General features: G+C 34.6%; 2 protein-coding genes across 10 annotated transcripts; both read left to right on the forward strand.

Annotated features, from left to right (window-relative positions):
* Positions 1-1,924: 1,924 nt before the first annotated feature.
* Positions 1,925-8,221, forward strand: LOC100254322 (DNA-directed RNA polymerases II and V subunit 8A). Of its 4 annotated transcripts, XM_010652374.3 has the most exons (6): positions 1,974-2,065; positions 2,404-2,489; positions 3,517-3,634; positions 5,758-5,915; positions 7,192-7,286; positions 7,898-8,221. In XM_010652374.3, exons 3-6 carry the CDS (start codon positions 3,562-3,564, stop codon positions 8,007-8,009), a joined length of 438 nt encoding a protein of 145 aa, XP_010650676.1. In that variant the 5' UTR covers positions 1,974-2,065; positions 2,404-2,489; positions 3,517-3,561; the 3' UTR covers positions 8,010-8,221. The 4 variants fall into 4 exon arrangements, with proteins under 4 accessions (XP_002274171.1, XP_010650676.1, XP_059593174.1 ...); XM_002274135.4 differs by lacking the exon at positions 2,404-2,489 and having other exon boundaries at positions 1,925-2,065; XM_059737191.1 differs by lacking the exons at positions 1,974-2,065; positions 2,404-2,489 and adding an exon at positions 2,072-2,229.
* Positions 8,222-9,277: 1,056 nt separating this feature from the next.
* LOC100249225 (DNA-directed RNA polymerases II and V subunit 8A) lies at positions 9,278-13,429 on the forward strand. Of its 6 annotated transcripts, none has more exons than XM_010652379.3 (5): positions 9,278-9,425; positions 10,478-10,588; positions 11,887-12,044; positions 12,493-12,587; positions 13,132-13,429. In XM_010652379.3, the coding sequence occupies exons 2-5, from the start codon at positions 10,516-10,518 to the stop codon at positions 13,241-13,243; spliced, it is 438 nt and encodes a 145-aa protein (XP_010650681.1). In that variant the 5' UTR covers positions 9,278-9,425; positions 10,478-10,515; the 3' UTR covers positions 13,244-13,429. The 6 variants fall into 6 exon arrangements, with proteins under 6 accessions (XP_010650681.1, XP_059593178.1, XP_010650678.1 ...); XM_059737195.1 differs by having other exon boundaries at positions 9,330-9,405; XM_010652376.3 differs by lacking the exon at positions 9,278-9,425 and adding an exon at positions 9,460-9,599.
* The last annotated feature ends 3,597 nt before the right edge of the window (positions 13,430-17,026 follow it).

Consider the following 17,026-nt stretch of genomic DNA (forward strand, 5'->3'; position numbering starts at 1 on the left):
TTGGGCGGACTCATCACCAGGTGTGAGCACCAAATCGTCCTGCTCTCGGTGCTATTGAAGCGGGAGTTGATCAGTGAGAAGATTGAGAAACCTGACGTTATACATGGACAGGTCAGCCAAAACAAGAAAGAGGGAGAGATTCACTATACTCAAGACCGAATACCAAAGGGTGATTGGAGATGGGGTTTCTACATATTCGGTTTTTAGGCTATTCGATGGACATAATGGATTTGCAGCTGCTATGTACTCAAAAGAGAACTTTCTAAACAACGTTTTACTCGTTATCCCTCCAGAACTTGGTAGAAATGGTGGGTGCTTCAAGTCTCAACCTCTCAATCGGATGAACCCTGTTCCGTAGATGACTTCCCCACCTGGTGGACCACTGGTTGAAGCCCTGTGCCTGGGCATAGCAAGTACAGTGAAACCACCTTTCCAATGCAGCATCAGTTCATGGTGGCAGCAGCAGTATCACCACCACTAGCAGCAGTAGCAGGAGCTCCTATGGAGATGGCAGCCAAAGGCTTATTTTGATTAATTGAAAGAGGGGGTTTAGACTTCTCTACCGTTTGGTTGGCCCAGAAAAAGAATTGATGCCTAGTTCACAAGGTTCCTCATTCGCTTGGTCGCCTTTGGGTACTTTTGATCAGTTCTCACCCGTCTCCAGTTTCAATACTCTCATTACCTTGCGGTATTTTCCAGCTCCATTGGAGTTTCAGAAGAGGCATGCATCTGGCAACCGAGGTGTCCCCAAGTTCAGAATTCTACTATTGCATGAGTTGCATGGTCACTTTTTGACGTGCAATTGTGGTGACCGCGTACCCTTTATTTTCATTTCATCATCCTTATTTTAAAATAAACCGTCAAATTCCAATTTTCAAATGGTTTCTTAATTTCTAAATTCTTCAAATAATTTTGACTTTTTTTTTAGTTCTCAACCTTGGTTTATTTTTAGGACCTAAAAATCCTATTTTCAATAAAATTTGGCCGTCATTTTCTTTTTGGCGAGCCACTTTCGAATTTTTCATGATTTTAAAATGTTTTAAAAATAAGCAAAGATTTAATTTTGTAATTCCGAATAATGAGATTTATGAAATTAATTCATGCAAAATAAACGGGCTTTGGTGGGGGCCCTACATATGTGATTTCATGATTGATTTACTGATTAGTTGATTGGCTTTCCAGACATGATTGATTTGCTCTATTCTTGATATGCGCTTAATTATATCTGTTTATTGTTCACTAACCATGTTTCACGATAGCGCATTTGTGATTGCCGCCCAGGTATGCATCTATTCATATTTTGCTCATTCTTTATATATGCTTTGCCTCTCATATTGTGCATGATCGATTTGAGTATTCATCGGTTTTCTTGTTGATGGCCACGTCAACTTCATTTTATTAGTAGAGACCCGTCTTTAAGGACTTAGAGGGGTGCTACGGTCTTTACCGTACCTTCCCGATAAGTAACCTGACCCCCAAACCCGATCCGGTTTTTCGTAGATCACCTTTTCCAAAATAAGGAGTCACACTTAGGGTTTTTCTTTCTTATTTTGTTTACCCTTTAAAAATAAAACAAAAATAAGTGGCGACTCCAAGTCATTTTCAAATAATCAATAAAAATCAATTTTTCAAATAAAAATCGAGAGCTCGCGAGCCGAAATGCGGGGTCCACAAAAATATAAAAATAAAAAAAAGGTGGGAAATGTTTTATTTATTTATTTATTTTTTAAATAACTGTATTTTAATAATATTTTTTAAAAGAACATTTTTTTAACAAAATTCCAAATCAAGGGTATTTTTGACAGAAAGCATATATGAGAGAGAAATTTTAAAATATAAAAATCTATTTTTATTTTTAATAAAAATTATTTTCCAAATAAAAAATAATAAAAAATAAATAAATATTTATTTATTTTTTTAGAGCTGCTAATACTTGTTTATTTATTTAATATTTACACTTAGAAGTATGTAACTTGCTTTTCAACTGGGAATCATTCTAGGCTATTTGTTAATAACACCCCTCTTCAATCCCTCTAGGGTTTTGGCATTTGAAGGTTTCGCAGTGGTTAGTGCTCTGTGCCCTTTCTGTCTGCTCTTTTTCTTTGGTTTGTTACCTGAGAAAATGTGGGAAAATCTGTTTATTCTGGAAACTGAAAGCACCACAAAGCATAAAGCTCACAACCCTATTGTGGTCTCTTTACTTTTGTTCAGTTTTCTCAGCAACCAAATGTAGGGTTTCCTGGGTTTTGGGCGTTCTTGGTATTATTGTTGTTGTGTTTTCTATGCACCTTCTGTTTGGTTGCCGAGAAAATTAGGGGAATTTATTTATTTATTTATTTCTTTATTTATTTTTATGCTTATTTATATGTTTTCATTTTGTTTCAAAAATTATCACGAGAAAAGGGGAAGTTAGTTTACCCTGCTCGAGGTTTCCAAGCCCCCAAAAAATGTTCCCACTTTCCCACCTCTATTGGGCTCACCATCAGCAGGTAACTTTCCCGGAAATGGTTCATCTAATCTGTTTATTTTCCCAGAAAAACACAGGGAAATTAGTGAAATTAACATTCCGGGTCTTTTCCTTTTTTTTCCTTCCCCTCAAGCCCACTCGTAACGATTTCTAGGTTGAACGGCTTCAGTTATTTTCCTCGGAAAATTCAATATAAGTCTGCTTGGTTGCGGGGAAAATATGTGATAACTAAAGAAATTAAGCATTCTGACTCTTCGGTTTCTAAATTTTTTATTTGCTAATTTTACTGTTTTCCTTTCTGGAAATTAAGACGTATGAACAAGGTTCAGAACAAAAATTTTACTCTGGGAACCAAAACTAAAATAAAGCAAGAAGATTAGGCTTTCCTGCAATCTCTCTACATTTGCTCAGATTTTTCAGCATCCTCACTGAGCGTTTCCTTTATTTTATGCATTCTTGTTATTAACATGGCTATGGCTATATTAATTGTGCCTGAAGTAAATGCTCTTCAGGTCAGCTGGCTGAGAGCAGGAGAAAACACCATAAAATGAATTAGGGGCGGGCTTATTGTGTTTGTGTTTTCTGTTTACTGAGAAAGTTGAGGAGGTGAAAGAAAATTTAACCTTGAAGCTTATTTGTATGTGTTGATTTTTTTTTTTTTTTGATAATAATATGTGTTGATTTTATTTCAAGAAAAACTAAGAGCTCTCATGAACTTAGCCTCAAAAGTATAGGCAGGCAGAGTTGATTTTTCCTTTTTCCTGGGTCCCAAAATAATTAAAAGAAAATGTGATAGCTTAAGAGTTATAATTCTTTTTGTTTTCATATCTTTTTCTGAGCAACCAAACATAGGATTTGGAAAATCAGTGAAATATTTAGCCTTTGTGCTTAACAAATATGTAATGAGGTAAGGACAATTTGTAGCATAGTAATTGTTGTTGCTTATTAATTCGACAAACTGGTGTTCTTTGTTAGGAATGATGTGCATGCTGTTAATTATTGCCATGGAAGTCGATTGTTCTAAATCTTCTTTCATTGTATTATATCAGATTCTTTTTAGCTGCTAGCTTCTGAGAGATAAACTTGCAGTAACGATGGAGAATACTCTTTTTGGGGACATATTTAAGGTCATTCAAATTGACCCAGATGGGAAAAAGTTTGATAAAGGTATATTTTTGAAGGATTTTTGATGTTTCACTTGATTATTTAGTTTGATATTGGCTATTTTTATTTCTGTGAAGTGCTTAAACAATGACTACCCTTGCTACTAGAACAAAGGGAGGAAATGTTGATTTCTTTTTGGGTTAGAGTTCTCTCTCCTCCTTTGCTGTCCTAGTCAAATGTCAACTGGTATCTCTTTGTTGCAAACATAATGGAGCTATATTGTATTGGATCATTTGATACTCTTCACATAACCATGTTTCTTGATTAAATTATGCTCCATTTGTTTTGGTATATCTTCATGTAGTCTTTGTTAGCCTGATGAAATTTTAATTATTTTTCTTTAGAATAATTTGTTTTTATATAATGAGCCAACTTTTATTTTATTTAGTTCATCATGGGAAGATGTCCTATTACTGATTTTTGAATTTGTGTTGGTGTGAATTTATTTAGAAACTGGGTTCAGTCTAATCTGATGAGATTATCATAGGATCCATACTTGGTTGTTAAGTAATGACCTGTCTATGCAACTAAGAAATTAGGATACCTAAGCATGGGGAATCACACACTTGATAGTTGATTCACAAAAGCTTCTTGTCCATGCACATGGGTATCTATATCAGTAAGCCTCCATTTGCTTATCTATATGATGAAATGAAATGGTGTTCTGATACTGTTCCACATGTTGTGCCTGATTATAATTTTAAATTTGGGGTGGGGATGAAGATTTTTGCTCCAATTATTCTACACACCCTGTTTGAATGTGCTTGGGTCCAGCTTATAGGCTTATTCAGCCAGGTTGTGCTAGTCTTCTTTGACAAGCCCAATTAATTGTAGTTCCATGCTTAGGCTTAGACTATTCACCTATTGTGGCCCAACCCACTTGTGTAATTAAGTGTTAGATAATTCTTTTCTCATAGGTAATATTTCATTTTTGTAACTTTTTATTTTTATTTTTATTTTTGGTTTTTTGTTTAGTGGTTCCCTACTATGACTGAAACTCGCAACCTCCCTCATCCCCTTCCCAATCTCATTTTTTTTTTTTATTCTTGATAACTGAGGAACCTTCCATAGCCAAGCCCTTAGGATCCCCTTTCCAATCTCTTACAACTTGAGACAGGCTTCAATGATTAATTCTTATATTCTTTTCTTGGGACCAGGGCAGATGGTGGTTTATAGTTTTAAATCTAAGAAGTAGGATTGTGCTAGTTCAATCCTTAAACTCACTTTTAATCAACATTGTGTGCTTTCTGCTTGTCAATCAAAAGAAAAAAAAAAAGTAAAATGAGCTTTTTGTGGCCATTATGTGGTTTTCCCATATGCCAGTCCAGCCTCAGAAAAACAGGACCATAGTAATGACTGTAACTGAGGACATGTGAGAAAGATTTAAACCCTAGTCAATAAGGATGTGATTAGGTAGGTGTGAAACTGTCAATTATATATATATATATATTTTATAACACGAGTGAATGAATTTGAGGACCTGAGTTTGCTGGTCTGATGGTCATGTTAAGGTGGAGTTGCAGACATAACATTACCAGTTAGATCCTAGTCATGCAGGTGTAAACTATTGGGGCCATATGAAAATGGTGAAAAAGAAAAAGAAAATGCATTGTTTGGGGGGGGGGGGCTTCTGAATAATGGCTGAGCGATTATGATGTGGAAATAGCCTGTAAGTGGAGGCTCTTTACCCAGTGGAAGCCCCATCTTCAGGGTTCTGGTTTGGTGAATTGGTATTTTGGTAAATAACCTAATCTTCAATGTTTTGGTTTGCATGAAGAGGCTATGCCTTTCGACCTTTTAGGATTTTCTATATGGTCTATTAAGTTACTAGCTACTCGAGTCTTGCAAGTTGCAATCTTTTAGGATGGTTGGTTGAATAAGATATTATGCATCATGTTTCAAATTCTTGTAATCTTAGATTTCTGGTTTTGCAAAACCTCTTTGACTCCTATCTAAATTGATGGTGCACAACATATAAGGCTTGATGGAACTTTAACCAGATGAGGAAATGATTCTCTTTAGTTTTTCGTATTGAACTCTCTTAATAGTATTTAAGAGTACTCTTCTTAAATAAATTATTTCTCTTGGAGTTTGAAGCTAACAATTCTACAAATATTTTGCCTTAGTTTCGCGCATTGAAGCCCAGAGTGAGCAGCTTGACATGTACATGCAGCTTGATGTGAATACTGAGATATATCCTATGCATGCTGGGGAGAAATTTGCAATGTCATTAGCCTCCACACTGGATTTGGATGGAACGCCCGACACCGGCTATTATACTCAGGTAATCTTATTCTTCTCATGGGTTCTAATCACCTATTATTTTGGGCTGAGCATGATGAATCAAATTTAAGTATAAACTTCTCTCTAATACTTGGATTATCTTTAAAATGTTGGATTGTCTTTAAATTTTGAGTTCCTTTCAACAACTTTCAAAAATTTTAAGCCTGATTATTCAAGTTTGATAATTGTTCATGGGGTAATGGTTTACATATTGCATAATAGCTTGCGACTTGCATAGCATTGTAACCATGACAATGTTTAATTTACCTCCAAAATGTTTAATGATGGGATCATCTCATTTGCATGGTAGAGGATTACAGGGACACGTTTATCATGTACTTAGTATAATTCAACTTTAGGATGCTAGGATGGATGAGCAGCAAGATGAATGATTGAATGGGAGATGATGCAATTTTGAGAATGTGGGGGACATGGTAATAGGTGAAATGTTGTGGAATGGTGGTTTATTTGGCTAGAACCAAACGATTAACTGCTGCAGTAAGAGTGGTATGTTTCGAGTGTGTCATTACATGAGAAGTCCAAGAAGAACTCTTGTTTTTTTCTAACCAAAATATATAAGAAGAAAAGAGGGATATATAGGACTTAATAGTATAGGACAACTCTTTTTGTTAAGCTGCCTCTACAAAGAATAGCACTTGAGCTTGAGCCTCAGGAACTAAGATAAGTAGTGGTGTTGCCATCTCTTTTCACTTGATAGGCAAACAATAATATATATTAATTAAAAAAGAGCCTGAAGATAGCGCATCAAGGTACATATGATGCATGCAATTAATGCCAAACAAGCAGGCAAAAAGGAAGATGGAAACCAAAAAACAACCTCCCTCTCCTTACTTTGAACTCAACAAACCAACCACCAAAGCCTATCATTGACAGAGTGATTGTCTATGTACACTCTAGCCCTATAAAAAAATATACATATTAAGGAAGACTTAATTGCTTGATCTGACTACTCTACACCTTTGGAAAACCTCCTATTTCTTTCCTTCTTGAAGTCCACAACAGACACAAAAGAGAAGCCCTCCAAGCCTGCTTTGTAGCATAGAGGGTGGTTAATCAGGTGGAGGTTATCTTGTCATAGCTTGTCATGTAGCCATTTATTATTCTCTTTGTTTCTGTCTTTAGGAAGATCTCTGTCCTTTCTCTTCTGCTGTACTTGAACCTAATACAAATTCTTTCTTTTTTCTTTGGTTTCTTCCTTGATTATCAAATTATCATAACCTAATGTTATCTGTGTGCTAAATTTTACCCAATTTCAGGCTGGGCGGAAGTCACTTGCAGACAAATTTGAGTATGTGATGCACGGGAAATTATATAAGATCTCAGAGGAAGGCTCAGGACCCAATGTCAAAGGGTATGTGTACATATATTTTATGCATTTGCTTATGTCTTGCATTTTGCAAGTGTGTTTCTAGGTTCAGAGTAAACATATCTACTCATATGCACATACTTTGTGCACCTGGCTTGAAGCCATAGCTTGTAAACTATAGAAGTAAATGCTTAGGATGGTCATTGTGCTTAATTTTTTCGGTTTAGACAATCTTACAAGTTTATTTATTCAAGATCACACGTCCCTAAAACTATTCAACTGACCTGTTTTATTGTGTCACTTGGGATGCTAGGGACCTTTTTGGCAATCTTTTTTAACAAAATTTTATTTAAAAAGTCCAATATGAAAGCCAGTTTTGTCAACTTATTCTTCATGAGGGCACGGAGAACTTCTGTAAAATGCAAAAATTTCTAGCCTGTTCTCTGTGTTTCCAATTTGAAAATACCTTAAATTATTCTAAAGATGTACCCATTTTTCAATTCAAACACTTGTCAACCGACATTGTTTTTGAAGTTTGAAAACTCGATTCTGTAATGAAGAATAGAAAATTGTTTTTAAGAACAGTTTTCAATCATCGCGGTAGATCTTTTGGCATGTTATCTAATTTGGGGTTGGTGTTTTGATTTGGTGGTCAGGGTGATATATGTTTCATTTGGGGGACTGCTGATGATGCTGAGCGGAGACCCTGCGAATACTGCCAAGTTGGACCTTGATCAGAGGGTGTTCCTTCTCATAAGGAAGGTGTAGATGCCTGTTACAATTGTTGTGCTTTTGCCCAGAAGCAGAAGCTTACCTCCTGCTTGCTTTTACCCATTTGCACATATCATTATCAGAATGTCTGAATAATCATTAGACTCTCGGACTGAGAACGTTTGTCATCAGATGTATGCATCCACTGTACCAAATCTTTAACTGTTTCGATTACCAACAAAAGCCCGAATAAGAGTGATTTTGAATTATTTTCTTTTTACTGTTTTTAAGAATAGAAAATACGGTATTTAAAAAAAATATTTTTTAGTTATTTTTCATTATTTTTTAAAGATTGTTTTAAAAATAATTATATTAATATATAGAATGATTAAAAATAAAATATTAAACATAAAATTTATTTTTAAAAATATTAAAAATAAGTTAAATATATTTTAGATTTTCAATGAATTTTTGTTTTACAAAACATAAAAGAATAGTTCTGAAAAACTGCTTTTTAGAACACTTTTTGGGATTGGATATTTGTTATAAAAAATAATTATATATTTGAAAAATAATTGAAAATAAAATTTATTTTTAAAAATATGTAATAACATATAAAATAAATTAAAAGTATTCAAGCTTTTAAATAAATTTTTGTTTATAAAATTTTAAAGAATAATTTTTAAAATAACATTTCCCAATCTGTGTAGAATTGTTTTAAAAAACACCTCTTATTAAATAAACATTCTCAAATAGAGCCTGGTGTTTGATGTGTTTTTTAAAATTTTTGGAGAATCGCATGAGCCAAGCTAAATTATTTTTTTTAATCATGTTCTAAGAAAAGGAAAATTGTTTTATTAAAAATAAGAATAAATAATGGGAGTAATAATGAGAGTTAGAAAATTTTAGTTAAAATTGTTTTTTTTTGTAATTATTTTCATATTTATCCTATTATTTTTAAAACAATCTTTAAAAAATAATTAAAACATATTTTCAAAAAACACCATGTTTTCTAGTTATTAACTAAAACATGTGCCTCCTATTTTTTGTTTTCAAAAACATGTTTTCTACTTTTGCCATAAAACATTTTCTTAAAGGTTTTTCATAATTTAGCAATTTTTTATTTTTAATTTTCAAATAATATTTTGTTAGAATTTTTAAAATGGTAGACATCCCATCTTTCTTCTATTTTTTTTTTCATTCACATCTATTTTAAAAATCTTAAAAAGGGAATAAAAATAATTTTTTTTTCATAAATATTTTTATGCTATAAAAATGAAAAATCAAACTATATTTTTATTTTAAAATTATTTTCAATTATTGTCATCTCATTTTCGCAACCTCAGGCCCTCAAACACTGAAGGGCCTTAAACCCCACCAGTTACCTGTGAGAAACAAGGAGAAAGTAGAGGAAAAACGCAGAAACAGCAACAAATTGAAGAAGCTATTGAAAGTTAATCTCTCTTCAAAAGGGTTTGTATGGTTATTTTTTCTTTTTCTCGGGAGCCAAACAGGAAAAAAAAAAATGAAAATGTAAAATTTCAGCTAAAAACACTCAGGTACTGAGCCCAATTCATCAGTGGAGTAGGTTTGAAGAAATAGTTTGGTTCTAAAAAATTTGCCTAAATCTTTGCTGAAGAGAAATGGGTAGGGTTTTTCAGTTTTCTTTGTGTTCCTTTGTTTTTGGAATTCAAGCTTTTGTTCAAGTGCATTTTATTTTATTCTACTGTATTGGCTTTGAGTGATGTATTTGGCTTCTTCTGAGCTTTTGAAAGGTATAACTACATGTTTAATAGAAAGAACTATTGAGTTTGCTATTGGGTTTTTTATTATGTTTGCCATTGTTATTGTTATTGTTATCCTGCTTCATTTTCCCATGAAGTTTAAAGACCGAACTTTGATCCCCTCTTGTAAGCATTTGTTCCGTTGTGCTTTGAAGAGCACCTAGCCTGATCCTGTGGCACAAATTGATCCTTGAAGCTATCTGTGGTTGTTTTATTGGAATCATTATCGATCGATTCTATTTGGGTTTTGATTTCCCTGAATTTGCTTGGATCCATTTTCCTTGTTAGTTACGATGATTCTGTGTGTCTGTCATTGTTTATATAGTGGGAATTCGGTATTGGGCATTGTGGGGCACCCTAGCAGCACGGCCTTTTGATTATGTCAGAGAGCACTGCCCCCTGACTAAGTACACAAATCTTTTAAGACTTTAGAATGCTTTTGTACCTTCTTATTTTTAGAAGTTGGAATTGTAATAGTAGATTTGAAATTTAGGCTTAGGGTTGAAATTTCATAGAACTTGTTTTATAGGAAATAAAATCTTCATATGAATATTTTTGAATCTTGACTGGGTGCATGCGTTTTGGACTTTTTTCTTTTTTCTTTTTATCTATGCAAGTGATTTACAATGTAGACTATCAGTTCTGCAGCATGATTCTTGTTTTTCAGGAAGCTCATGTTTGCTGTTGTTTAGTGCATTAGAACCCACTCTTATTCTTCGCTTTCTTCTTTTAATTTTGTAGGTGAATATTTGTTGCCAAGAGATAATTTTGCAGTGACGATGGTTGAAACATTTTTTGATGATATTTTTGTGGTTGACGGACAAGATCCAGGTGGTAAAAAATTTGATAAAGGTATATCTGTTAATGTTTCCCTTAATTTTTCATTGAATTATTCAGTTTGATCCTGGCTCTTCATTCTTGTTGTTTCATATTGAGTACTTAAATGTTATATCCACCTGAAACAAGGGAACAAGCATTTCGCTGCTATTGAATTGTGGTCCTCTAGCTGGGTTTCTGGTCCTCCTGAGTGTTTTCAAATGTTAACTAATATCTTTCTATTGCCAATTGCTTTTGAGTGGTTTGAACGTTCTGGCCTTTTTGTGCATTTGATTTATTATCTCAACACGTTTTTTTTCTTATGAGATGTTTGGCATGACATGGGAACTGAATTAGACCATTTTCGTTAATACATACCTGAGATAAATCAATTTTAGCATCTTTATTGATGTTTTATATTTATTTATGAGATGATTGGTCTATCCTTGAGATTTCGATAAAGTCTTGTGCTTATAGGAGCTATAAATTGACTTCATTTTGGATACCAGGAGGAATCAAATTTTGCTCTTTTATGTGGCCAAATAACAATCAATGAATGCAGTTCCCAAGAAGCCAACCCGAATGGGTTGGATAGGTCTTGCTAGTTCTAGTTCTCATATCGTATTTTGGAGAGCATTTCAACAAGTTTTTTTACTTTTCTAATCACTTCTTTGTATTAATGGATTTTATGGGTTAAATAAGTGATCTCTGTTTTATTTTATTAAAGTGACTATAGTGATGTCTCCACAATAAGCTGCCAACTTTTCTATTATATGGTATTTGCGCTGAATATTTGAATATCAATTATTTTATCAATAAGTGATAATATAGAAGTTAGGAAATCGCACTGAATTCATTTAAGAGGCTATTTTTGTTTGTGTTATAAGTTTCTGATGGACCATGTGCTTAGCCTGAAAAATGAAATGAAGGAGTGTATCAAAGCAGTTGATGAAGCCACTCCCTCAGGTCTTGTTTTCATTATTCAGTAGATCCTTTTTAACTTGCAGAGTGCAGCCTATTAAGGATCTATAATAAGGTGTTGCACATGTCAGCCCTTTAGGCCTGGCTTATGTGGTAAAGGGTTGGAATGGGGCTGCAGGAGGTTCCAAGTTCAAATCCCAGTAGGGACAAAAAATAAAAAGAAAGTTACCTATCTTCAGTCTTGCTTCGGAGATTTAACCAGGATACAATTGATTTGAATGCTCTACTAAAAAAAACAGAAAGAAAGCTATAATGGGTTTTAACTTGATCAACAAACCTTGCTGGCTTCTTTGAAACATACTTGAATGTTTCTGTTCTATCAAGCTTACAGTTCCATGAATTTGTTTCTTTAGTTTCTCGTATTGAAGCATCGAGTGAGCAGTATGACATGTTCATGCAACTAGATGTGAACATAGAGGCATATCCTATTCAGGCTGGGGAGAAATTCAGAATGGTGTTAGCTCCGACTCTGCATTTGGATGGAGCAGATGTCACTGACTATTTTACTCAGGTAATCTTATTCCTCCCATGGCATCCATATCTAGATCTCATACAGGACTTGATGGTTTTTCTGATCGCGTGATATCGATGATTTACATGGTGCCAATAACCATGCCAATCTTTTCTTTATAATGAGTTATTTTGCAAGGTGGTAAAGAAGCACCTAGTTTGTGGAAGATAACTAATGATCAAATTGGAAATGAAAATATTTTTAAAGGCCTGTACCTCTTATTTCTGTTGTTTGCAATACAACATTGATATACTTGCTCAATGAACACTTCCCTTGAGATCACCTGCATCTAGAGGCCATCTACAGCTACTACTACTAAATCAGCATGACTCACATGCTTCTTTAATGTTTGTCTTGACTCTTGAACGATTTTCCATATTTTCATTCTGAGATTTAGCAATTTATCAAATTATTATATGCTCTTACACAAATTGTATCCTGAATCCAGGGTGAGCAGAAGTCACTTGCAGACAAATTTGATTATGTCATGTATGGGATAATATATAAAGTCTCAAATGAAGGTTCAGGACCTGATGTTAAAGGGTACATATCCATCCTTTTTAGACATTAGTATGTTGCATTTTGTGATTGCCTGTCTTGGTTTCAGAGTACACACCTGCTTGGGCTTTCTACATTTTAGATTAAAATGTAGCTCCTAAACCGCTTAGAGTGGGAATCTTACAATGGTCACCATTCTCATTTTTCAGCATAGACAATTTCCTAGTTACATCTATTGGTAGGCCATGAACCCTGCAAGTATGCAGGTCTATATGGTCTAGGATCTCACTTCAGGTATGAGGTGATCGTTTCAGAAAACAATAAAAAGATATTTTTTAGGCGTAAAAAAGTAATGAGAATCAAGGTGGCCTAAGCTCTGTTTGGTGCAGCTCTTAAGACTTCTTTAGCTCTTGTTGACTCTTAGAAGAGAGTGATATTGGAATAAGATGGTTTTGCTGAAGATTTTATTGTAATGGGTTTTAGAGTTTAAAGTTTTTAGTATACATTAAACAGATACTTCATAGGTTTTGCTCTTGCCATCTAATTATGTTGCTTACTTCATTGTTTCTTGTTCGCTTTTGGGTTTCAGGGTGATATATGCCTCATTTGGTGGCCTTCTGATGATTCTCAAAGGTGACCCCTCCAATTTGAATAAATTAGAAGTCAATAAAAGGTTATTTCTTCTCATGAAGAAGGTATGAATCCTAGTAAATGTCTCATGAAACTTAGGTTGCTCCTTCCTGTATTTACATGTTTCAGCATGGAAAATGTTTGCCCTTGAACTTTTGGGTTGATCTTCAGACTTATACAGGGTTGATCTTCTTACCTATATATGGAATAAGAGGGTTTATTATCAGCAATATTTTTACTCATTTTTTTTCCTTCTACTTCTCTGTTTGGTTTGATGGAAATTATTTTCCGAAATTGTTAGATCTAGCCAACATAGATATGAGAATGTCTTCTAATCGTTAGTACTAAACAACATTTATGAAATTAATTACTGATGAATAATTCTAAAAAAGATATTAACATATTTGAACATTTAAAAATGAAGCTTTCATTCAATCATGTTGTGTTGTTACACAAATCTAAAAATTTCTACCGAAAAAACAACTAATTTATTTTGACCTAAGAATCATCTTGTTGAGGAAGGAGACTGATGTATGTAATCCATAAAAAAGTTACAAGTAAGAAAAATAAATACATCCTCCAAGGTGTGGTCTTGCATTTGCACCTACTATCATGAATCTCTCTTCCACATTTGTTGCAAAATTTCGTTGTGCGTCTACACCAAAAATCAATTCAAGAATTAAGACGATGCTAGTTTTCTTATAAAAAGATTGTATAATATGCGTTGAAGAATTGATTGATTTCTCATACAAGATATTTATTACATAGTGTAATTATAAGAATTTATTCTCATCGTCACATTTGCAGCCAATTTTACTCAACCTCACATGCTTTGTTTCAAATCCTTAAACCCTCGGTGCTAAACCCTAAAATAGTAGGGTTTCTAAACCCAAAGGGTATATGTTTGGAATGTCGCTATATGGAATGAGAATGGGAAATTGATTCCATTTCCCACTCGTTGTTACGTTTGGTTATCTTTTAGAAATAATAATAGGAAAAGAAATAATTTATTGTCATAGAAATTAAAACGCACTCTTGTTAGGATTTTGATTCATCTCTTCCACATAATATCGTTATTATATTCCTAATTTTATTTTATTCCTATTCTAGCCTAACAAACACACCCTAAAGTCTAAACCTCGGTCCAAATCCAATCATATAGTACACAAACTTTGCCACAAAGGATGTTTAAAATTTAATTGCTAAGCCTTGAATAGGAGGGTCTTTAAAACCCTAAACCCTAAAGTCAAAAATTCGATGCAAAATGTAATACGTATAAACCCTCGACACAAGAATTAAAACGATTTGAATTCTTGTAGTTGATTTAGTTGTAGAGTATGCAGTCAATAATTAATTCTCATTATACAAGATATTATTGTCCTGTGATTCTGAGGGAGAAAAGTGGTAGACAAGAAAAGAAAAAAAACCTTATTAGCTCCATTCTAGATGATATGGTAGATGTTTAAGAATTGATCACCATTGCATTGGCATCGATCATTATGAAGCTTTCCTCCACATTCATAGCAGAACTTTGTTGACCATCTACATCCAAAATTAAATGAACTATCAAGAGCAACTCGTATTATGGTTTGGACTATTTTACCCTAAATTCCATTTGAATTAACTCAACTTGGCATGAGTTAATTCAAACGGAATCTTAAACCATGAACCCTAAAGTCAAAAGGAAAGCAGGATTTATAAGCTTAAATCCTAAAACCCTAATCCATAAAGTCAAAATGAATGTAGGTTCTTCTAACCTTAAAACCCAATTAACAAAATTCTAAATTCTAAACCTTAATGCAAATTGTTACCACAAATCTTGTATGGAAAAGATATACAAGATGCAATAGGAGAGTGAAAACTCAAACTTGGCACGAGTTGAGTTTTTAGACCTTGAACTCTAAACCTAAAGTCAAAATAAGGTATGATCTTTTAAACCTTAAACCCGAAACCTAAAGTCAAAATAAAGAATAATTTTTTAAACTTAAAACCATAAATCCTAAAAGAAAAAACAAGAATATGCGATCTTAAATCCTAAAACCCTAAATCTTAATGCAAATCGATTATTGTAAACCCTTCTATCGAAATAAGAAAGAAAAAAACTCAAAAAGAGAAAACAAACTTGCAAGATACATTGGGGCAACCTTCAACAAGCTCAACACAATGACCACAACTAGGACATCTACTCCACTTCTTGGTCTCCACAAGCTCCCCAAACAACATATCATTCACATCTCTCATCTCTTCCCTCTTATCACATCGATAACCCGAATGCCATGGACTCTTACACTGAAAACAAAAGAGCTTCTTACAATTTGGGCACTTTGATCTCCTAACATTCCCCCCACACTCATTCACTATCAACACTGAGCAAGTTTGGTTAGGGTAGTAGCATCTTTCAAACCCTAGAAGGACCACCTTCTTGCAGAGGAGGTCGGACCACTTAGTGAAGAGTGTTGCCGGAAGGATAGGCAGGTAATGGAGAGGGTTTAAGAGATGGCCACAGTCTAAGGCAGGGCATGCTACATCGGGGACGTACTAGTCTTCAACCTTGACTTGAATGTAGCTGGCCATGCAGTCCATGCAGAAAGAGTGAGTACAGTTGTGGTTGTTCTTGAACTTCTTGTTTGATGAAATGGGTTCAATGCATATCTCACAGGCAAGGGTTGAATCATCATCTTCTTCTTCATCTTCCTAGTGTTTCTGTGAATTTTTCTGTAATAAGTTTCCCATGGTGAAAGTGTCATGATAGTCAATTCCTGGTCGCTGATGAAAGCCTTTCGCAACCAAGCGTGCTTTGTGCCTATCAACAGAACCATCAGAGTGGCTTTCATCAACGACTAGGAATTGACTATCATGACACTTTCACTCCTGTGGTGAAGCCTGCTACAATCTGTTTAGTTCTTAGCCTTGTTGTGAGTCGTGGTTGGTCTCTACGACAACTGGATGTAAACAATGCCTTTTTGCAAGGTCATCTCTCTGAAGATGTTTATATGTCTCAATCTCCAGGTTTTGTTGATTTAGATAATCCAACTCATGTTTGCAAGCTTCGGAAAGCAATTTATGGGCTTAAACAAGCTCCACGAGCATGGTACCACGAGCTTCGCAAATTCCTTATTGCTTCGGGTTTTCACAATTCTCATGCCGATACATCTTTTTTTGTTCTAAATACTGGTGGTAACCTTCTCTATCTTCTGGTTTATGTGGATGACATCATTCTTACCGGAAATGATGATACTATGGTTCACAAGTTTATGCAGCTGCTTGCGCACCAATTTTCTCTAAAAGATCTGGGGCACTTATCATATTTTCTTGGTGTGGAAGTTATTCCAAATGATCATGGTATACTCCTCTCTCAACGAAGTTACATTGTTGATCTTCTTACTCGCACAAAAATGATGGATGCTAAACCAGTACATACTCCATTACCTACCAGTCCTCCCATTACATTGCACTCAGGCTCTCCCCTCAAGGATCCCACAGAGTATAGAACAATTGTTGACAGTTTACAATACTTACTGATCACACGGCTAGACATTGCCTTTGATGTTTACAAGCTTTCTCAATACATGCATCAGCCAACTACAGAACATTGGATCCTTGTGAAACTTCTCCTGCGCTATCTATGTGGTTCCTCTAGTGATGACATTCAGCTTTACCATGACTCCCCCCTCTCTCTACATGCCTTTTCCGATTCTGATTGGGCTGGAAACAAGGATGATCTCATATCTACGAGTGCCTATGTTGTTTACATTGGCCGTAATCCTATCTCATGGAGTTCCAAGAAGCAAAGAACAGTTGCTAGATCCTCCACGGAGGCTGAATATTGGTCGGCAACTGCCACAACTGCAGAG

This window comes from Vitis vinifera, chromosome 5 (genome assembly GCF_030704535.1).
Source record: "Vitis vinifera cultivar Pinot Noir 40024 chromosome 5, ASM3070453v1".
NCBI classification, from domain to species: Eukaryota; Viridiplantae; Streptophyta; class Magnoliopsida; order Vitales; family Vitaceae; genus Vitis; species Vitis vinifera.